The sequence below is a fragment of the Cylas formicarius genome, unplaced genomic scaffold (genome assembly GCF_029955315.1).
Source record: "Cylas formicarius isolate icCylForm1 unplaced genomic scaffold, icCylForm1.1 PGA_scaffold_7__23_contigs__length_41026272, whole genome shotgun sequence".
In the NCBI taxonomy this organism is placed as follows: domain Eukaryota; kingdom Metazoa; phylum Arthropoda; class Insecta; order Coleoptera; family Brentidae; genus Cylas; species Cylas formicarius.
The window spans coordinates 13,150,880-13,174,921 of NW_026844352.1; the positions used below are offsets into that span (position 1 = coordinate 13,150,880).

Consider the following 24,042-nt stretch of genomic DNA (forward strand, 5'->3'; position numbering starts at 1 on the left):
CCGGTCAAAATTTGACAAATAAAATTTTTATTTTATATTTTTGATTGCAGAATTGGAATGTTTAGGAAAATTGCTCCAACTAACTTCATCGTGGGATCAGTATTAACAAAGTTGTCCATTTAGTAATTTATAATGGGACACCACTTACCCACCGTTATTGTTAACATAATAGTAAATAAAATCAGGTAGTGCAAAATTGTTATACTTTGAAAATTGTTAATTAGTGTCAAACATTTAGACATAAATGATTTCTTGAGGACCGCAAAGGTTACAATAACAATGTTTTGACATTAGGAAAAATGATTAAAATTTAACGACGGCAACGCCGCACCGTCGATACCGTTTCACCTGCGCAGTAGCATAAAAACGCGACGTTGTCACGTCTCGGCCTAGCCAAGACGATGTCCGTGTGGCGGCGGCAGACCGTCCTCGGCGCATCTGCTAGGATTTATTAAAAGCAACCCGAACGGGAACAGCTGACAGGAACTTAGGCACCGTAGGTAGAAAAAGTGGATTGCATTAAAGACCTACATTTTCGAGTCTTTATATCCGTTGCTACCAGAAATGAAACTATCCTACTTTCTGTTGATTAAATAAATAATGAAAAAAATGGTATGGTATTAACACGTTTGTACACGATGTTGGAGCTTTACATGGATAAAAGTCAGTGTAAGAATTGCCCATAGTCGAGAAGTATTGATATATTCCTATGTATTTATATTTTTAATATACAGTGAACGCAATAAATAAGCAACTCATTGAAACAAATTTCAATACAAAAGTTTCTTATTAGGAAAAGTTGCTTATAGAGAAAAAAGCAGTATAAAAATACTTACAGTTTGGAAAATATTTTTGCTTATTTCTTTTATTAATTAAACTGTGTAGGTCCATTATTTAATATAACTTCGAGTGCTTTTAATTTTATGATTTCATTTGAAACTACATCGTTTAATTGTCGCCGCTTAACAAAATTGAACGTCTTTTTCTCTTCTGATTTATGTTTTATGTTTGAATTTAAAGCGCAAAAATATTAGTTAAATAATTAATTAATATAAATAAACAGAATTCAAGTAACCATTCTATTAACAGAAATTCACTTTAATACTGGCAGCACATAACACATTTTCCAATAACGAATTTTTTACAATTTGAGGTTATGTTGTTTTTAACAGCTGATTTTATTTCTGATTGTCTAAAATATTTAGCTTTAAATATTTAGTTGCTTATACAGAACAGTTGAACTAAAAACTCAACCAAGACAAAAGCTAAAATTAACCGACCAGCACTTTATTACACATATTTATTTTTCTTTTCAAAAATAAATTGTTGTTTATAATCGAGTTTATAATCTCATAATTCAGATATACTGTTCAAATAGCGTCAATAATGAGCAACTATATTTTAAATCTCACTCTGTAATTGTTATAGAAAACGACTATATATGTTCAAGTTCATTAATAACGAAATCTCGAAAATGTGGATACTTCCCAGTCGATTGTTGTTGTAGATTGCCCATTTTCCCCTTTTTGTTGATAATTTAAGAAAAAAATTACAAATCAGAACCCATGAAATATTCTGGTTAAAATTTGTTCGCATAAAGAATTAAACTATATTAAAAGCAATAAAATTTCTGCGGTATACGTAAAATTAAAAATTGAAACTAACTAATTTCAAATAATTACTAGCAGTTTACCTGCCCTTACCTTAACAAAATTTGCTCTCCCTATCCAGGAGGGTACTCCTTCCCAATTCTAATAATAATAAGAAACAACATAATAAATGATAATTAAATAAATTAAACTAATAACAAATCAATTTTGAAGTTAGCTACCTCACCTGGAATATCGATTTATTAAATTTATTTTATACCTTCTATTTTTTATTCGAGCGCTTTTCTAAATTTATGACTTTATTCTTCTGTTTCTTCTATTTAAGATCTTGACATTAATTTAATTTAATTTGACTTTTAACACATATCAATGGAGCTTTTTTACACTTGTTAGCAAATTTACCTCCATTTATTCAACACTCAAGAAAATATGCATGGTTGCATAATTAAACAACTTGGTAAATAGGGGGCCTGGTCCTAAAACTTTTTCAAGTTTTGTTTTTTTAAGTATTTTTTTACGCATGGTCAAGATATATTCGGTTTTCACGGTCAAATTTTCCATTGGGTTATTAAAAAATATGCACTTTATTTTTTGCATATTCAATATTCGTCCGTTAAAAAACTAGCTATTTTTAAAAAACGTCAATTTTTATAATAAACTTTGCTCATTGAATTTAGCTGCATAAAACGACTGTTATTTATTTTATATTTTTGGTTGATAATCACACTTTAATTTATTGTTTTAAAAAAGTATGTTGTCATTTCGTATTGCAATAGAAAAAGATTTAAGGACAAAAGGAAAATAAATCACATTATATTATTATAAAATTGCGTTTCTTTCTAGGATTAAAATATACTCGTTGAAATATATTTGCAATATGTAATAACGTTAGGAATATGATCTGAATTGATAGACAAAAAAATTAACTCGCAAATTGCATAAAAATTTTGGAATTTTAATTTGAAAATACAGATTCAGTATATATTCGACAGGCCGAACACCCAAGGGCACTAGCCCATACTCAGTGGTGACAAACACTTATTTATACAATATTTTAAATCAGATCGACACATTGTAAAAGATCTTCTATCGTGATGTTATGGGTACAAATATTCTGACGACGTTTTGACGGTTTCGATATTTTTGGCTTATTTCCGGAAACATTAATTGAAATTAGTTTATATTTCGAATGCGATTTTGTTTACAAAATAGACGAGTAAATAAATTTTCCAGCTTGCGAACGTGCGTTTATCTTTTATCGACAATGGCCGCCGGCATCGACTGCATTATTAGAGCGAGCGACGACTGTAGATTAACGGGCAAGGTAACCGCGACGCAGCGGTCGAGTATTGTTTTCCATCAATTAATAACGTTTAACAATCCCACGTAATCTTTTACAAAAGGCTTTTGTATGTAAATATCGCCATAAAAGCATGACTGGTTGTCCATCGGATATCTATCCGCTCCAGACCTATAAGTTTATTTTGGAACCAAATGTAATGTTTAGAACGTTTTTTTTGTCGTATAAATAACGCGTTTTTCCAATTTTAAAGAAGTTCCCGTGAAAAACGCACAGCAACGCCATTTTATAAATACAAAAGATTTTACAGCATACTAAAATATGTTAAATAGCATTTTCATTTTATTTGTTCTTTGAAAACTATATTCAAATTAATTTTTTTTGTTAGCTCCGAGCGCTACTGCAAAGTAGACAGGAAATATAAAGATATTAAAGACATTGACTAACACAGAAACATAAATAAAGAATGAAATAAATAAAAACGCCTTTATTTTTCACTCGGTAAAGAATATGTTTATTTTTATTTACTTAATTAAGTTACAATAACCTTTTTGTATAATTTTAGAAACATAAGCCTTAAATTTGATTATTAAAAATAACACCCAGGTTTTTGTATTTGGAAACAACCGAAATTTTAACATTATTGATTAAAATGTCGGGAAGTTCGCTAGACCAGGGGTTCCCAAAGTGTGCGCCGCGGCGCCCTGGTGCGCCGTAGAATGTAAAGAGGGGCGCCGTAAGTCCATCATCATTCATTATCCGAAACATGTCCGAAACAAATATACGCGGGTACCTTATTTGAGCCCTCGCATCTATAAAAACATAGTTACCTACTAACCATCGCGTCGCGGCGTTTCTCACTCGCCAAAAAACCTACGCCCGCGCCGCCCTGATACCCTACCCCCCCTCCTAAGTCTTTAGTAGCATCGGGCGAGCTGCGACGGACGGACGTGTCATAGTGTTTTCTTTCGCTTTGTTTTTCGTCAAATATCTCACGCAAAATGGACAGATTTTTATTAAATAAACAAGTTGGCAGTCCAAATGACAGTGATAATGCATCAACTAGTAATGGCAAGGAAGCAAAGAAGCGGAAATATCGTAAATACGATGATAGCTATTTGGACTTTGGTTTTACTTCAATAGAAGTTAATAATGAAGAAAGACCGCAGTGTGTGCTTTGTTTAAAAATATTGTCATCCGAAAGTATGCTTCCAAGTAAGTTAAAGCGACATCTTGAGACAATTCATCCAACTATGGTTGAAAAATCGCGTGATTTTTTTCACCGAAAATTACAAAATTTAAATAAAACAAAAAACGTATTCACTCAGCAAGCCTCAGTACCTAACAACGCACTGTTAGCATCATTCAAGGTAGCATACAGGGTGGCAAAATGCAAAAAACCTCATACTATTGCAGAAGAGCTTATTCTACCGGCTGCTCTCGACATGGTAAACATTATGGTTGGAGAATCGGCAGGAAAATTAATTTCCAAGGTACCCTTATCTAACAACACGATCGGTCGAAGAATCCATGACATAGCTGAGGATCTCAATTACCAATTAATAGAAAAAATCAAAAACAATTATTTTGGTTTGCAACTTGATGAGGCTACTGACAGTAATAATGATGCGCATCTTATTTGCTACGTACGCTTTCTGACTGACAATATTATTGTCGAAGATCTGTTATTCTGCAAAACCATTACCGAAAGTGCGAAGGCCCAAGACTTATTTGAAATTATTGACAATTTTTTTGTAGAAAATGGTTTGAATTGGGAAAAGTGTATTGGTATTTGTACTGATGGCGCTCGATCCATGTCTGGCAGGTATGGAGGAGTACAAGCGCTTATTCGTAAAAAAGCACCGAATGCTTTGTGGACCCATTGCATCATCCATAGAGAAGCTCTTGCATCAAAATCTATGAGCTCCGAACTTAACCAAGTACTGGAATCTGTAATTAACGTAGTAAACTACATAAAAACTAGGCCTCTTAAGGCCAGACTTTTTAAAAAACTATGCTTGGATATGGGGGCTGAGCATACGGCCCTGCTGTATTATTGCAATTCACGGTGGCTATCACGTGGAAATGTTTTATTTCGTGTGTTCGAATTACACGAAGAAATTCGAACTTTTTTACAGCAAGAACGTCATGAAAGCGCCAAATATTTTACTGAACCAGACTTTTTGTTAAAACTAGCATATTTGTGCGATATATTTGAGAAACTAAATAATTTGAATCTGTCTTTGCAAGGTAATAACACGCACATTCTGAAACTATCGGAGAGAATTGCGGCATTTAAAAAGAAACTACAGTTGTGGATAAATAAAATGAATGAAGGCGGCGGTCAAGATTGCTTCCCGCAGCTGTATAAATATGCGGCATCTAATGAATTGGTTGTCTCACCAGACCTGATTGCCCTCTTCACGGAACACCTATTGAAGCTCAGCGAATGGTTTTCGGCGTACTTTAAAGATGATGATGTTGAAAAATTTGCATGGATCAAAGATCCTTTCCACGCACAAGCTCCACCAGGGTTCACATCACAAGATGAAGAGAGTCTCATTGAGCTCTCTTGCGACAGCAGTCTTAAAACTAGATTCATCACTTCCGACTTGTTGGAGTTTTGGTTATCAATTCAAAATGAATATCCAAATTTAGCTTCAAAAGCTTTAAGAATTTTCATTCCGTTTGCAACGTCATATTTATGCGAGTCTGGTTTTTCAGCTGTAGCTGTAATTAAGAACAAATATCGCTCGAGAATCAATGTGGAGAAAGAAATGAGAGTAGCAGTGTCAAGTCTTATTCCCCGCTTTGAAAAACTGTGTGCATATCACCAAGCTCACCCATCACATTGATTTGACTGACAATCGTACATATTTTATTTTTGTTTTTCATAAGACTTAAGAAATACACAAGTTATTTCCAGTTTTAATTATTTTATAATATTAAAAAGTCTGTTTGATTGTAAGTGTTTTAATTTATAATCCTATCTAACCTAACTACTATCATAAACAATTATTATAGGTGCCTATTTCTTCTTTTTTAAAGAGCAGGGCGCCGTGATAAAGTACTAAATTTGTAACTGCGCCGCGGGATAAAAAAGATTGGGAACCCCTGCGCTAGACCAATCTTTAAAAGGTCCGAGGTAAATAATGGACGACTTATTTGGATCTAACGTTAGCCCGTATTATATGAGTATATTGCAATATTTTCTGGAGTTCTGTTTAACTTTTTTAAAACCTCAGCAGCCCCAGATCTTAAGAAACTTGCATAGAATTTTGTATACACATGTATATGTGTATAGAACATAGGGAGTACAGTTGTTTATTTATTCTCTAAAATTGTAAAAACTCTTTAACAGTGTAGAAATTATCATGTCACTTTCACCCTTTGACTTCGCCAAAAATTGTGACTTCTTTTATGTGCAAAGAATGACTATTACCATTAATCACGTAGATGTTTTTTTCTGAGTATTTTATCAATGAATATCAGAGTTCTGTTTAAATCTTTTGATGTATTTGTGGATGAAAACTAGTAGACTGGTTCAGTAATTATATACCGACCACCATTCATAGATTGTGTCTTCTATAGTCGCTACGATTTGTGATGGCATGTAGGCAATAAAATGCCAGATTGTTCATCTTATTTTTTATAAAACTTCTGGATTCCTCCTGCGTCGGTTTTTGTTAAGTCGAACTAGCTAACGTTTCGCCAATCATCCTGTTGGCTTCTTCAGTGCTTGACTGAAACTCTCATTTAGGTCCACCCTCCTGAAACAATATATAAGCAGGTACGGAGTAAAATGCGAGCCAGTTCCAGTTAAGCTCTGAAGAAACCAAGAGGATGGTTGGCGAAACTCTTTTATTTGTGAAAAATTAAATTTTATATAAAAAAAATGTTGAAAGGTTCGTGAAACATTTTTATTACTGAATTTAAATACGAGTTTGTTGATTGTTCAGCAAATTAAAATCTGTGAATTAAAATTATCGACAAACAGTTTAATTGACGCTGCAGATTGCGGTGGTTTATGTAAGTTTTGTTATAGCCGCGATGTCACGACTATAATTATTCTTTTTTTTTGTATCTCATCGCATTTACAGGAAAATTAAAGGTGATAAATAAGCAATACCCAAAAAAAATGTTTATTTTTATGTCTCATGAATTTAATTGTTTTATTCCATGTAAGATAAGGTAAGATAACTTTTGGTTCAGACCTCATATGAACATATGTCCTAAATGTCTTAACTTTTGTGATACAGGGTGGTGTCAGATATTTTAATGAAATTGACGCACATGTACCATGTTTCAAGAGGCGTTATTTAATGTACCACTTTTTTTTTAAATAGATCGGTGGTGGCGTACGAAATTTCACCTGTCTATTTTGTCCGACAGACGCCAGTTATTTCTCTTAAAATAAAAATTATTCTGGCAATCTGCAACCATTTCTAAAGGAATGTAATTTCTCGTTAATATGGCAGCATGCAGAGAAATTAGCTTTGATTTTTAAGTGAAACCCGTGCGACGGACTAAAAAAATAATTAGGCATCAAATCTACTCATAAATGAATGCATATGTCATAATTTTTTTAAGCAAATGGATGGCATGACTGACTGCCTATGAACAAATAATATTTTGTTTTATTACGTCGCCACTCTACGGGTTAAATCGAGAACTTTTTTTTTGAAAAATAAAATATCTTTCTAAAATAAAGTATCTAGTAGTGTAATCCAGAAAAAAGAAGAGAGTTCTGTTCTTTTTACTTTTTCAGTTTTAATGAAATAACACAACATCCTAAGAAGATAAATTATAAACGATTCTTATTTAAATTTATTTTATTTATTTAAGTTTACTTATTTGTACTTCGATTTTTTTAATAAAATAGATAGACAATTACTTAAGTAAGAAATAATAATAATGATAATAATTCTATTCTCTGCATGCTGTCAAATTAACGATACTATTGTTATGACCATGCAGAGAAGAGGTTTTTATTTTTTAAGCGAAAACCGTACATCAGATTGAAAAAATTGATGAAATTAAATTTCTTTAGAAATGTTAGGGGTTGGTGTGGATAATTTTTATTTTAAGAGAAATCAGTGCCTTACCATCAATATCTGCCAAAATAGATCTGTGAAATTCTGTACACCGGTCACAATTTTATTAAAATATTTAAAATGGTATTATAGGCATAAAAGAAAATATTTTTGAAAATTTTACTAGCCGGTTAAGACGTTTAGGACATATGTTCATATGAGGACTTCTTTTTAAAATGGACCCAAAATCGCCCGCTGAATTATTGATATTCAATTAGAAAACACCATGTATAACAATCAGGCAAATATTGAAATTTTTAATAAATATTGAAACGGCGTTTCGTATTCAGTCGGTCCTACATACTTCTGTTAGAAGATGGAAACCATCAATTTTGAACTAAATTAAATGTTGGGTATGCAGTGTAATAAGCCTTAGATTTAAAACTTGTGAGTTAGAAATTTTGATTTTAATGATCTAAATTGCAAATTTATGTTAAATCAAATCCTGGAGGCAAAAAACGATAGGAACTATTGTACGCTTTATTATATTAATTAATATTAGCCGTATACGTGCAATTCGTAACATATTGCAAGCTAATCGCTGATGGCAACAGATTTTTTTGAGACCTCAGTAGCCGTGGCTGTCGAATAACTGGTAGCTCCCGAACTAGCAAATTTGCCTTTTGAAGAGGTATAAACCCAACTGCTTTTTGGGTTTTGATTCGACATTTTCAAAAAATTGCTAGGTTACTATATCTACAGCAAGGCTGCCAAAGAAAGTAATTTTTTTAATAGATTTAGAGATTGCAAGTTTTAGTTAGTTTTCTTGTACTAGTACTATATTTCTAAATTCAAATGGCATAACGAAGAAGAACTATCCTATTTTCTCGCACTGCTTCAAGTTGCAAAATCATTTCTGGTGCATGAATTATTAACGCTAATAGATAATTATTTACGTAATTGCTGCGCAGCCCACGAGGCAGACACAGCGTTTTTCAGAAGCAATAACAGCTGTAAGTCGGCCTGTTCACCTGCAGGCGAAGGTGGTCTAGAACAGGTGTTTATATCGACCGGTGGCGCACGTTGCTTCAAATATCACGTGGCGTCGTTTGGCACAAAACTCCATAGAACAGGATTAATTGTTAATTTTTGTGCACTTTTGTGCACACCGTTTAGCCGTTATTGCGTCGGGTAATTCATTGGTGCTGGCAAGTTACCATATCGCAAGGGTTAACGGTCGCTAAGGTTCTTAAACATGATGTAATTTGTCGAATGCTGTCAACCACAACTAAAGGTACACAAGTATATAGATAAAAAAACCTTTATTGCTGACAACATGAAAAGTTACAATAGATCCAAGAGGAAGAGGTAGGGATAAAAGGAGAAGATTAGGAAAAGTTGAACAACAACGAACAAGTATTGCAAAACACTACTGTTGACGTTGGAGAAGATTAATTTTAAACTTAGCTCTTAATGCATAGTAGGCACCACTGAGACTAGATCGTGCCAGAGAGTTAACTAGTATATTAATCCTATGGACGTTTGCTCTAAAGGAAATTTTATTAAACAGATAGCCAGGCGACTTATTTTTATTGATCTTGAAAAAAAAACGCCATATGCACCTTCAATCTATTATGCATATTGAGCCAACCAGCGGTTTTGAGAAAATTTGAAATTCTTTGGCTTTCTTTGAGGTTTGAAGTTTTTGGATACGTCCTTTAACTTCTGCGTCAAGAACTAGAACAGTGGTTCAGCTGAGACGACACCATAGAATCGCAAAGCAGCCTCTTGATCTTTTGTGATAAGTAGTATCTATAAGAATTAGTTTTAAAGTACCATAAGCTTTCCTCTTACATGCTGACAGAAACGTAGTTTCGGATCCAAGAATAAACCCAGGCAAGCAGCAGAAGTTAGCAAGAGTTGATTTTTTGAATTTTCAACTTGAACATCGTTTCCGAAAATCACAGCAGCTGATTTAGTAGGAATCATTTTGAGTAGATGATCCTTATCCATGTTATAGAAGTTATTGAAATTGTCATTTATCACTTCATTACTTTGCTGAATGGCACTGTCATTGAAAGCTGTGTATAGTTGGGTTTCGTCAGCATAATTAAGGTGATTTAGCGACATGTGAAACTGAGTAGTATAAATAGTAAACAAAAGAGAATCCGAGATGCTGCCTTGCGGCACTCAAACGGCAACCTGTAGTGAACATATGTGAACATGTGAAAGGTTTGTAAGAGGTTGTCTGGATTACGATTTAATGATCTAGTAACACCACTACCGAGATTTTGTTTTCATCCGCAGCTCTGAATAAATCGTCCGGCGAGAGCACTCTCGCAGTTATTTCCCGATCGAAATTCTGATCGTTTCTCCAGTAGTAGTCTTGGATTTTGACGGCAACTATCGAAACAACCTGCCCACGGCAATAAAACAGATTTTCAAGCTTTTCTAAAAATATAAAAATCAAAAATCATATTATATTTATTTAGGTATAATAAAATCCACATTAATGTTAACAGAAAATACGATGACGCTAAATACATACAAATTATCAATCAATTATTGTATTGGTTTCATCTTCTTCTACTCCCTTTTCAACGTAATCAAAATAGGAACAACTTAGTTTTGTTAAGGGTTTGTTTTGCAGCTTCTTGTTTAATGATTCTTGTATTTATAAAACTATTTTACACAATTTTTGCAATTTCTTTTGCGTCTAATTACAAGTGATTTCCAAGCGAAATAATGGAGAAATTAGTAATATACTCGTAGGAAGCTTGTTCGTGGTCGACATCTGGCCCTGTAAAAACATATGACTATCGAGATGACTATGAAATGGTTGTTGGAATTGCTTTTGCTTTGCTTTTTGAGGGAAGGTCCATCAAAATCCAAAACGATATGGTTTGAGAGACGCTACTGTACATTAATCTGGAATGGCTCAATCCCTTCCACCTGTAAATTAGCACTTATTAAGTGGAATACTTCTCAGCCAATAGAAAATTTTAAATCTTGTTGTAATAAGTCACAACAAAATTGGCAGGTTCCAGGAACCAGCAACTACAAAACAAAACGCAAAACATTATGGCGTCGCCTAAGCGATGGCACCTTTTCTATTGTTTATTACGATCAGGTGTTCAATATCTGATTTCATCGCTTATTGATCTTCAAGTTTTTATTTCAAAACAGTGGCCTATATCTTGGAAACATATTAAATGTTGCTGCGTATGTATGCTTTTTTGCACAACATTATTTCTGCGGCTACTTTAGCTGTATTTCCGGTATCTGACACCGTCAAGGCTTCATGAATGCCTTTATTTATTATAACTTATGATGTTTAATTGAAAATTTTTGGTAACCATCTTTTTTTTTAACTCACAATGATATTTATTGTTCACAATTATACAAAACTTACACCAAGCAGTACATTGGAACACCTTTTATAGTGAATACCTTTTTCATTACTCTTGTACTATCTGAATAAAAAAAAAAAATATTTTCTCATGTGTGCCACATATGAATAAGTAAACCTACGTTTTTCCTGAAATTCTAAGTTCAGCATGTAATTATACTTTTTCCGTAGGAAATTTTGTAATGTAAATTTACCGCCGTGAGTGGTTTATTACATATAGTCTCGTATTAACAAAATTATTTTTACTAATGAATCGACCGTCACTACTGCAAGGACGTTCAACTCGAAAAATAAGCATTATTGGACCATTAAAAATGCCCGCAAAACACAAGCTGTAAAAATACAAGGACGTAGGTTTCTTCATGTTTGATGCGGCCGATAAAAGTAATTTTTGAAGACATCAGAATGAAGTGTAACACCTCCGAGAAAAACTTGTGTGCTCCGCCACCTGATATTGCATGGCACTCTTATATGATCGTCGAATAGACCTGATTTAAGTCTCTTGTGGGGTTCCTTAAAAAATAAAATATATTGCGATGGACCAGAAAGTATAAATATTTTAAGTCGAAGAAATGAATTTAATAATCTCGGTAGGTCGGTGTTAAAATATAAATGAAAAAAACAACACGTTTTATTTCAATTTCACCATGGTATTGTGTATTTTTTCAATGCAAGGTTTCATTTAAGTGTAATTTTAAATATGCTTGGAGTGTTTTGTCTGTTGTATAAATAATTTAAGTCGTGAGTAAAAAAATAATGTAAAATTACCCCTATATTTATCGGTATAGACAATTACCTAATAACAAGTTTAAAATAATGTTTCTTCTATTTATGTAGCTAATTTCAACAATTACATTACATTTTCTAGTTAAAGCTGAAGCCACATTAATGACTGATTTTTTGTTTACATTTTTGCAAAAACGTATTGATAGCCCTCCTAAAAAGTATTGTAGGAAACTTTAAATCAATATTATGTATTATATATAATTATGTCATGCTAGACGGTCGATTGGCGGGTGACACCGGCCGGCGTTGGTGAAGTGAACAGCATAAAAGGGCGATATAAATTATTGTTTGGATGACCGTCGACTGCGGTCTACCCGCGGAGTAATATCCTAGTGTAAAGTCGCATCGGGCGATTCCCACGATTATCTTTGTCTACTTCCATCACGTTTGGTCGTCCGGATGCCTGGTAGATAGATTCACTGAGCATTCGCCTATTTGAATCACTGAAAAACTGCGAAATAATGAAACGCGATTTGCCGGAATCAAATCGGAATTTTACTTCGGCGTTTAAACGCGCGTGATCCGTTTTTCACGGTCAGCGCATACTGTGAACAAAATCAAAACCGGACTCTCTAAAATCGTTAACAACAGAGCAAAATATCGTTTCAAGCCGTTTCGTTTAAAGAGCGTAAACTTAGTCGCACACGTTCTCCATTTCGTTAGTGCATAGATAAAAAGGAGATTGTGATCTAATGTAAAATCTTTGAATATGGCCGAATTAATATTGTCGTAAGAGAAGTCTTTTATTTTGGTCTATGAATATTTTTTAATTATACGATACGATTACATGTCTTCATTCTACGATTCATGTAGGAAAAAATATAAATATCTTTGTTCAAACACACCTTTTTAATGTACATGATAGTACTACAACAGATCTAAATAGACAAACGAATTTTATGCTGAACTGATTTTACAAGGATACTTTGAGTTGTGATTTTGAAATTGTCACTTCAAATACAAACGGTCTTCGGTCAAGTTTTTTGACTCAAGCGTTTCGTGCGAAACCTGATATTGATATATAGAAAAGGTAGATTTCACATACGAATGTAACTTGGTCGATATAGTCCTCTGTTTTTATTTAGTAGTAAATTACAACTTTTTCGCCTGTTCAGCAATTTCAATCTTCGATCCCCTTAATGAATTGACGTAGATAAGGTTTTTCAAAAAACACAGATATAAATAGATCAATGTATTTAGTGGTGAACTAATTTTACAGAAATATTTTCATTTAAGATTTTGAAATACAAATTCTCTTCGATCAAGTTTTTTGACTCAAGCGTTTCGTACGAAACCTGATATGGATACCATTAGCGAATGTGACTTAGGTATATGTGTTTTTATTTAGTAGTATAATACAACTTTTTCGTCTTTTTTCGCCATTCCCTTGATGAAGAAGTTTTACTTCATGTGCGATTATAACTTACGTCTTTCTCTATATGATCTTGGGTTTTTATTTAATAGTAAAGTACAACTTTTCCGTCTCTTTTAGGCAATTCATTTCTTTCAATTCAATTCTTTGTTGATCCCCACAGACTGCTCACCAAAATAAAGTCGATATAAAGTCGTTCATGGTTCCGTTTTGGGGCCCCTGCTATTTTTATTATGTACATTAACGATCTCTCCATTCTGTGGTTGCAGCATTGTGATCTTAATAACAATGAAAAAATAACTCAAAGATTTACTCTCTCGATTAGCTCGAGGCTAACATTGGGTGAGAATGTAGAGATATTAGGTATATAGCTCTATTATGGACTCTAGAAAGTTGTCCTCCAGTATTTTTCTGCTAAGAAGATTGACACAACTTGTTAGCGTTGAGAGATGATACCGTCCTTTCTTCGAGTCTCATATCTTTTATAGAGTTGTTCTAAATCTCAGCAGAATAACTCAATTCGAATTTTAACGAACGCTAGTATAACAGGTGACTATCGCTTCATCTTTATAAGTCTTAACTGAACGCAGTTGATAAATATTTTGTATCTACTAATACAGACTATCTTTATTACGATACAAGACAAGCAATCATCTGAGGCCTAAGTTATGACTTACTGCTTCAGCCAGAAACTCCTTTTGTGTAAGTACTGAAAAGTTAATTGCTTCCAAAATTTAAGTTTTCGACATATTTATACCAAGCCAGCAATAATAATTTAATATGGGATCTATTTCAGTGACAGTGAAGAGAAAAATCTGATTATATGCAGGTTGTCGCCACTTTTCGAAAAAAGCGGCAACAGTGGGACACTGAAAATATTTTAGATAGAGGAAGGTCAAAAAACTCATATCGCCAGCAAATTGCTATTTTCCATTGTGACAAAATGTCTCTTTTTCCATCAAACATGAGACACCCTGTATGTTGTGTTATATATTAATATTTTGGGTTCTAAACATATGTTAAGAGCCAAAAACAACTTTGTTTCTGAGGCAGTATTAAAATTTTAATTTTTAATGTTCGTTACTTATTTTCCTGGAACTTTTGAGGTGAAGCATCCTGTTTAGAAAAAAAGAAATTCGGACGTGATAATTGCCTCATCGCGGTGATAATTTACGTGTTTTAACGAACACCTCTACTTTATATTTTATGGTACATATTTATGGTGGCGAAGCGTGGATCAATTAGCAAATTCAAGGTCGGGACAGTATTCGCTGTGCATTAATTGCATTTCATTTAGCACTTGAAAACTACTAGTTTCGAATATCGAACTCATTGCATACATTTCGATTTTGTCTGTAAAGGAAAGAGAAATCGAGTACAAATGTTTACATGATTTATGTGTTCACAAAATTTAAAAGAAATGTCCCTCTATCTAAATCTAGAATATTTGATTTTCTAGACAATTGGACCACGTGTTTAGTGAGAAAAAAAACTAAAAGCCTGCAACAATCGAAACAGTTAGATTTTATTAAATTAATTACGATTCTTTTTTTATTTCAGAACGAGAACGTCTGGAGTTTAATAGGACCTCAATATCGTCAGCGTAAGTAATTTCAGAGTTTACCCCGTTTATACTTCGATAGCTTTCGTTCGTCGTCATTTTTGCGTCAATGTCAAAACCTTACGTTCCGTTATTGATTTGTTCCAATCCTGTTCGACTGTAGTTAATTAATCTTCCGAAATTTCATAAAAAGTTACATCGCGTAATGTACTTTCGTGGCGAAGCGAAATAATATAACTGTCAAGTGATATTGTAACAACAAATTACCCACAGATAAAGATATAATAATTTTCTATTCAACTTATGTAAGTAAATTTTCGGCAAGACATCCCAACGGCCAAGATAATTAATGATTATATACCGCGTGGCACAAGAAAGTTATGTTTATAAACGGTTTGAGGTGAATGGGCGCACTTCCGGTTTGAGCGGAAACTACGGTAACTTTAGAATTTTAAATCGCACACCCTATTTTTTTGCGTTATTGGATCAAGGTGATTGTTTTACATGGGCTAGGACCGTTTTTACCAATATTTTTTATTTGAATATCTTGAAAAAAAATACTTGGATACGCTTTTCTCTTATAAGGTAGAATTTTTTTTTGTAAGAAGTACTTATGACGGTAACATCCCCCTAGATACGATACATACCTATGATCGCTGCAATATTTAAATGTGGACATCCTTTATCGAAAAAAACGAAAGACATGATCTACAATACTTTTTTATGCTTCGCTTTATATGTATATCTATTACCTATATGGTAGCAAAACAAAAATTTCAAAGAATGCAAGTGTTACAAAACAAAGTAGTAAAATTATATGATTATGACAGACCAACTAACACAACCACGCTATAGAAAGAACTAAGTATCTTGGAAGTTGAGTCCACTTATGAAAATTGAACAATTGTAAATTAATATTAATATTTATTAAAAATGAACAAAAATCTAACGTATGAATAATTTTATCTAATCAACTGCAAAACTGTGAGACCAAAATTATAAGTGTCAAATTGACACGAGAACCAGTGTAGAACTGCAAAATCCTATTGTTAATGCATAATAATAATAATAATTTTTAATTTGGATTTGTATGGGAAATATATAGAGACACTAAAAAAAATTTATAATCCCATAATCAAAAGTTTATGCAGATAGATACTGCTTTAATCTTATTTTAAAAGTTGTTAAAGAATTACATTTTATTTCAATTTTATATTTGGCAAAAGTTTTATGAATTTTGTTCTGCTGTTTGGTGTTGAAAGAATGAATATCATTATTTTGAATAAAGTTGTTTTTAATTTTTGAATACATATAAACTGAGTTCAAATATAAACAAACTTGATAAAGTCAGGATACCGTATTAAATCAATTTCTACAAGAATGAGAGCTTGAGTGTAACTCAGCAATACAACGAATCGCTCCTTTCTGTGCTAAAAACACTTGTTTCGATTGTGTAGACCAACCTCATAGTATTATTCAGTATCGCAGACGAGATTCAATGTGAAAGTAATATATTTGTAATAATTGTCACTCCGTCAGTATAGTGCTCAAATTCCTCAACATGTAAATATTCGAGTTCAACCGAGAAATCAAGAACTCGCACTGATTTTTATAGTTAAGATCTTCATCGATGAATACCTAAACATTTAACACCCTCAGATTGAGCTACTCTGTTTTCTTAAAGATGTTGTCTTATCGGAATTTAAAAACAAACTATTACTGTTAAACCAGTTATTGACGTCATTCAACAGATCGCACCTATCTGAAAGAACAATGGAAGTGTCAGATTTGTAGAAATAGTTTCTACATCATTGATATAGAGTGTATATCAACTACAGACGAATTAGTCTGACGATAGAGATTATCTTACCGCAAAACGATTTCACTGGCAATATAGACGATGTTCACCCGCGAAATCCAAATTGGTTGAAAGAAACTATATTATTCCATTCAAGGAACACCGTCATTCTTTCAAATGCATAAGTTGTCAGCGGTTTTATAATGTAGATTAAGCTATTTCTGATTAAAAAATTTGGAATGCTATCGCTACCCGAATCCTCTTGTTTTTTTATTTTTTTAGAAAGTAAGTCGTATAAATGGTGATAGAAAATTTGGGAATTTCGTGTTATTCTTTCGGTTAACATTTATGTGAGACTTAAATTTGTTGTGTGAATTTTTAAAGAATTTATTAAAAAAAATTGAAACTTCGAGAGCGTCAGTAACACTAGTGGCATTTAGTTTCTACTCTATATTTGGTATGTTTTTTTTCTATCTGTTAATTGCCAAAAGAGCCACAAGGGCATTTAATGATTTACTAGAGGTATAGGTAGAGGTGATTTATTAGAGGTAAAATTTGAAAATAAATTGACTTTCTATGTTAAAAATATAAAAAGATTTGTTTAACGGTTTAATATGTGTAAACAATGTGTCCTGTTGAAAGTCTCTCAAAATATCAAATATATTTGTGTTTTTATCCTACTGCGATCTTGTTGAGAGCTTTTTCTACCTAAATTGATTGTTTAACATCATAATCCAAATCAATAACACAACAAAACCAGTAACTAGGTAAAAATGTACAGAAGCAAAACCTTCTAATTTAATATTTCATTAATATAAAAATTTATTTGTTCCCAGTAGAGTGTTAGCGAAAAAAAGTAGGTTTTTCTAAAAAATATTAGTTGGTTTCATTACCATTAGACAAATAACAAAAAGCTCCATTAAGATTCTTTCCCGTCATTAGTGCGCCCGGTAAATATTCAATATTCTGTATTATACAAAATTTAAATAAAACAACAAAAGATTTTGAAAAATAATTCTATTCTATGTAGGCTTAAAGTTCAAAATTTACTGTCGTTTCAGACACTTCATAGTGTCGAAAAATTGCACAGATTGGCTATTAAGCCACCCAAATATCAGATCACTGCGACAAACCGTTTGAGAGTGTTCATACTTTCTTGTGCCATCCCAAGGTTTAGGTTATTGTGTGTGTGGCCAAAAAACCCTAACATTAGTCAACCCCATATTCTTTTTTGTAGAAATGTAACTTTTGATTTTCATCAACAAACCCTACCGATTTGATATTATATTTGTAATGTATGGTAAATTATTTACACTGTCGGTTCGAAATCTGAGAATGACGGGTTACTATTTAGTTTTATAATTGCCTCGAGAGAAGTCGTAGATTGCATCTCTTACGAAACCAGATACTGGCGAAAGCAATTGAGGTCACCGCCATATCTATTATGCTCGCCGTTATGTTTTGTGTTTTACTGAAATCATTAAAACAATTCAAAAATTTAGCATTTGTTCAGCATTTACATTCTGATTACGTAGCTGAGAATGGATTGCCTCTTTAAAGATAGAGGTGTAGTTGTTGATATCGGTGGAAACTTCCTTGACGTCATCGTTTCCCTAGCAAAAAAAGTCGTTTCATTTTCTTGGACCTCCTAAAACCGTTCTGATTTATTTTCTTAATTCAATTACCAAAACTACCCAAAAAGTGTTCGAATTATGCTGCAACCTACCATAGTAGGAAGTCTGAAAATAAGTATTTACGGGGGGTGCTATTTTAAGTCCCCTTCAAAGTATGGCTAAACCCATCCGAGGGGTATGTTCAGAAATGTGCTTGTGGACGAAAGTATTATTCAGACAAAATCCTAACAAATCAAATAATCGCATTACAAGTTTAACCTTGTATTCATTCCCTGTGAAATATCACAACGCTTTTGTGTGCAGTAACAGTTTATAACTTTATATTTAGCATTTTAATCATAAACATTTAATTTAAATTAATCATTTTCGACATTTAAAAAAAAACCATCATGTCAGTGACCTAAAAAAAAGTTACCACCATTTGGAAAACGAATGTGAACTGTTGCAGAAAAAATGATTAGCAAGTGTTAATTATTACCGGTCCATAAAACTATACAAGATGAATTTCATAAAATAATAATCTTCCATGACAAATATTTTATGTTTAATGTTAGAATACATTCATAATACATTGAAGATAACATGCAAATAAATTTAGTAAACAGTTCCAATTATTTATTATTTTCCTATAACGGATTTTTCAAAAGTAAAGTAGGGCTCATTCAATTCGATTTATATATATGTCAATTAAAGACAACACAGAGAGACTTCAAGAAGAATTTAGCTAACCATTTTCGTTTAAAAAGTTAAGGCCAGTTTACAATAATTTAAATAAAAATTACAAAATCCAGGAACTGCTTAGTAGTTTCTAATATTTTCGACCACAGCTTTGCACGCCTCTGATTTTGATCATTTTCATTGCAAGTTTATCTCTTATTGCTTAGTTCTCACTTTAAAATAAAAACGAATTCTCATAAAATGGCCATAATTTCCTAGAAACAAAAAGTATAAAAAAATTACTACTAATTTACCTAACATCACAAAAGAACGTTGCAACGTTTTTTCCATATATTTCGCTTGCTTATGTTCACATTGCTGATAACGATATGGGATCTAAGAACAAAAAAATTCGACACCACCAAAAATTACTTTTTGGCTGGTTGAAAATCCATTGTCGGCAATGAAATGTACGAAGTTAATTGGTCAAGATCTTGGGTGTTCCACTGCATCTGTCGTTCAGTTTATGTTAGCATATTCGAACTCGCAGGTTAGAAGTTCTGAAAATTTGGTCGTTTACAAAGGCAACAACGATCTGTCAATTTAAAATATCCAATCATATGCAGACACGCTGTAGACTACTGGATTTTCCGTTCCGCCATTAATTTCAAGTTATTTTTGTATAATACCTCCTTATACCCATCTTTAGCGGTTCAATTGGTCAAGATCTTGGGTGTTCCACTGCATCTGTCGTTCAGTTTATGTTAGCATATTCGAACTCGCAGGTTAGAAGTTCTGAAAATTTGGTCGTTTACCAAGGCAACAACGATCTGTCAATTTAAAATGTCCAATCATATGCAGACACGCTGTAGACTACTGGATTTTCCGTTCCGCCATTAATTTCAAGTTATTTTTGTATAATACCTCCTTATACCCATCTTTAGCGGTTCTCTAGAAATTCATTAGTTTTCCTGTTGTTTGTTTTGTTTATTGCAGCTTTTATTATAGCCATATTTGAATTCGTAGAGAGCTGCAAATTTGAATATAGCTTACACACACAGGGCGTTCCAAACATGCGATAGAACAATATAGTTAAACTTTCATTACTTCAAATGTTATATTTTATCAAAAGACAATTATAATGTATAATGTATTATGATTTAGAACCAATGACACAATAATCACATTAATTATGAACTCACCATAAACGTCTAACTTGCCATCCGCCATATTAAACGATATCTCATAAGCAACCAAAAATAATTAACACATAAGTTTAAATTATATCGATGACAACCGTTTTCATACCCAGCCCCACAATTGATGACGTCAGAACCTTGGTGCAGCAGATAATCGCAATTCAATTATAGCTTATAGAAAAAAGCAAGCTCATAATAATTTTAGACTGTGTACTTCAAACCGCCTACTCCAATGGTACTCTTTCTGTCGTGAAGATCGGAGACAATACAATAAATTTTGAACACGTATACAAAACTTTTAACCATTTATTTAAACTACAAAGAACAAAAGCTACGAGTTTACGCATATTATGCGACCCGTGTTCTATAACATTTGCCGCTTGATGCCCTGAAAACTAAGATTGTTTAAATACATTTGCTAATACATAGGGTATTTCAGAAGAGTGTAGAATAATAAAATCAGAGATTCCGAACGGTTTCGCTCAAGTTCGGTGTTAGCCATAGGGGTAGGTAAACTTTGGGCAATAAAATTATTTTTGATCCCTATTCCGATACCAGTTATTAATTCAGTAGTAGTTATGAATAACGCAAGCTATCGATCACAAGGCAATTGAGAAAACTTCTTCTTGGAGAAAACAAGATATTATCGACTGGTTAGTCATCATGTTCCAAGTAGTCAAACGAACTACAGTCGTTGGAGTCTAGCATGTTATTGCCTTTTCGCATTCTTTCTTCTATTTTCATCATGTTCACAATTCAGCGTCTTTTACTAGCGCCCATATCAATTCTGTAGCGCTTAATATTCACATTTCTTACTAAGAGGTTTATACAACTTTACAATCCCCAGCGGATCCTTTTTCTTCATATCTATCTGAAACTGCTCCTTAATTAAAATAAATCAATAGGTGAAGGGTGGGTATTTCTTCGCATTTCCTTGAGTTTTACCTGGCATTATCCGAGGGTGGTGTGAAAAGTTTTTCGCCTGACCAAGAAAAACGATGCTTTAAAAAAAATGCTTTATTTGTAGAATTATCTCCATCAACACTGATACATTTTTGTACATACATTCTAATTTGGTTGTATTAGTTTTAAACGGAGATTCGTCAAGTCCTCTCGCATCCCAAAAAACAGTAGCCATAACCTTTCTTTGCCGATAAATTGTTTTAGCCTTCTTTGGAGTTGGTTCCGCTTTTGCAACTCACTGTTTTGAGTGTTCCTTATTTTTAGGAGTGTAGTGATGGAGCCAAGTCTCTTCAACAGTCATGAATTGGCACAAAAATTTGTTTGGATTACTCCTATAAAGCTCCAAATTGTCGGTAGAATAAGTTTTTTGTCAAGCGTTAGCAAACGCGGCACCCACCTTGCATACAGCTTTTCCATCCTCAAATGGTTGTCCAAAATATGTGGCACACATTCAACTGACATCCTACAGTTGTCTTTCAACCCGCAGTCTTCCGACACTGTTTTCTCAATCATTTTTGAAGTTGTGACCTCAACGGGCCGTCCTGAGCGAGGCACGTCAGAGGTGCTCAAATTCAGAAACCCACTGCTTAATAGTCAAATATGATGGGGAGGAATCTCCTAGTATTGAATCCATATTTTGTTTAATTTGTTTTTTTTTTTGTAAAACCTTTCAAATAGAAGTATTTGATGATAGCACGTGTTTCCAATTTTTCCATTTTTACGAAAACAGCGGAAGCGTCTGCAAAATAACGTAGAGATTACTTTCTACTTTCGCCACGTCTTGGTGAGGCTGAATACTTCTCACCCCACCCTCGTAACACACCCAGGAGGAATGAGGTCTAGCATTTCCTGGAAAGTAGTCTTTAAAAATATCAGCAATCATGTCTTTATGATAATCTCCAGTTCGGTTTGATTGAAATGGTAGTAAGCCACCACCGATGGTGGAGAAGGGCTTTGAAGAAATTGAGAATAATAGTGTCTCATTTTTAGAATCCGCTTCTCAGCAGCCAATCCTGAAACAGTAGCCATTTTCAATTATAATTTAAACTCTCTCGCTTAAAGAAACAGATCGTCGCTTCTAGAGCATGCGAGTCTTGCATCAAGTCACTGAGGAAGTGGCATCAAAGAACTGGCGAAACGCTGGCCATTAAAGTAGTGAAAATGTGGGCTCTTAATTACTTGATCGATCTGGCCGCTGATATATATTATTTATTATTATATATAAAAATTGTAAAGTCAAGGGTAACAGTTCCTTTTTTTAAATTTAGGTTACTGTAGCATTTAATAAAAAAAGTACCTATTACTATGTATATAATGGTTATTTTCTTTTATTTTCACCATTTTCATTGTTGGTTTATGGATAAGCAATAAGCAAATTGCATAAATTGACCCAAACCCGGGTGGTTTTGTCTGTACTTCAAAAAAAGACAGAATTTTGGAATGAAATCAATGCCAAACAATAAAAGTGGCCAAATGAGGTTTAATTACTCAGATTAAATAGTTTCGACTTTAGAATCCCATTTAATTAAAAGGGTTTCCACTGTTGATTTTGTTTGTTATTGTTGCGTAAATACGACATCTTGTTTTGTACTTTTTATATTCAAGTATCTATCTGTCTTAGTGTCTTGAATATAACAATTAACTATCGATCTCTATTTTTCAGGGATATAAGGGATGACCTCAACCTATCGGAAGAAAGTGAGGATGATCAAAAAAAGGATCATATGTTGTCGTCGTCAAATATAACCGTGGAAAAGTAAGTGTTTTGTTCGGCAGTATACGAGCCCTAACAACTTAATGTTCGGATGATGTAAAAAATGATAAAAAAGACTTTTTTATATCTATTAAAAATTTTTTTGCTTTGTCGATTGAATAATCAATTTACGCACATTACGATAGCACAAAAAGTCCTATCGTAATGAATTATTTTTTATTTCACATGAATTACATAGCAAAATAACGGAAACCTACCAAATTTGCTGACAAATAAATATTCGGACCCGATTGTTTATTGACCAAGAAATCAATGCTACCCATGCATTGATGGTAAAATGTAGTGTGCTTAGATAAATGAAATGTCAGTTCGGGTTGTTTTTTTTCAAGTTTGTATAATAGTTGATATAAAAATGACGCGTGGTGTTGCAACAAACAAAAAAGTGCGAGAAATTATCATATCTCAGTACTGCAGAGGTAAATCAATGCAAAAAATTTCAAATGACTTGAGTATTGCAAAATCAACAGTCGGGGATATTATAACAAAGTATGGAGAGACGGCTAGTGTTAGCGTTCGTGGTAAAAGTTCAGGCCGACCCCGTAAAATCACTGAAAGAGATCGTCGTATTCTGGTCAAGATTTGTAAAACTAGCGTCTTAAGACAAATTCAAGCCCAATGGAATCACGAGGCAAACTTAAATGTCTCCTGGGAATGTCGTAGACAATGGATGCATAAGTCTGGTTTGAGTTTTTATAAGGTAAGTTTACAATTTTTCCTGTTTCAGTATAAAAATTATTAATATTCTATGATCTACTTTTGTTAAAGGCAAAGGAAAAACCATTATTAACGTCCGGATTGGGCAAAATCTAAAATATCCTGAATAACGGAAACGTGGAGTAACGGTGTCTTCAGCGACGAATCAAAATTTGATGTGTGTGTAGGCGATTTTCGAAAAAGCGTGATTCGTATAAAATCAGCCTTTCACAAAGATTGTCTAAAGCGCACG

The 24,042-nt window shown here is 33.2% G+C and overlaps 1 protein-coding gene across 3 annotated transcripts in view; it reads left to right on the forward strand.

Annotated features, from left to right (window-relative positions):
* LOC132705205 (AF4/FMR2 family member lilli) overlaps nucleotides 1–24,042 on the forward strand; it is a 166,841-nt gene that overhangs the window by 111,553 nt on the left and 31,246 nt on the right. For all 3 annotated transcript variants that reach the window (XM_060675661.1, XM_060675662.1, XM_060675663.1), the window contains exons 8-9: nucleotides 15,071–15,113; nucleotides 22,986–23,078. In XM_060675661.1, the coding sequence (XP_060531644.1) occupies nucleotides 15,071–15,113; nucleotides 22,986–23,078 (136 nt within the window). The remainder of the gene's footprint in view (nucleotides 1–15,070; nucleotides 15,114–22,985; nucleotides 23,079–24,042) is intronic.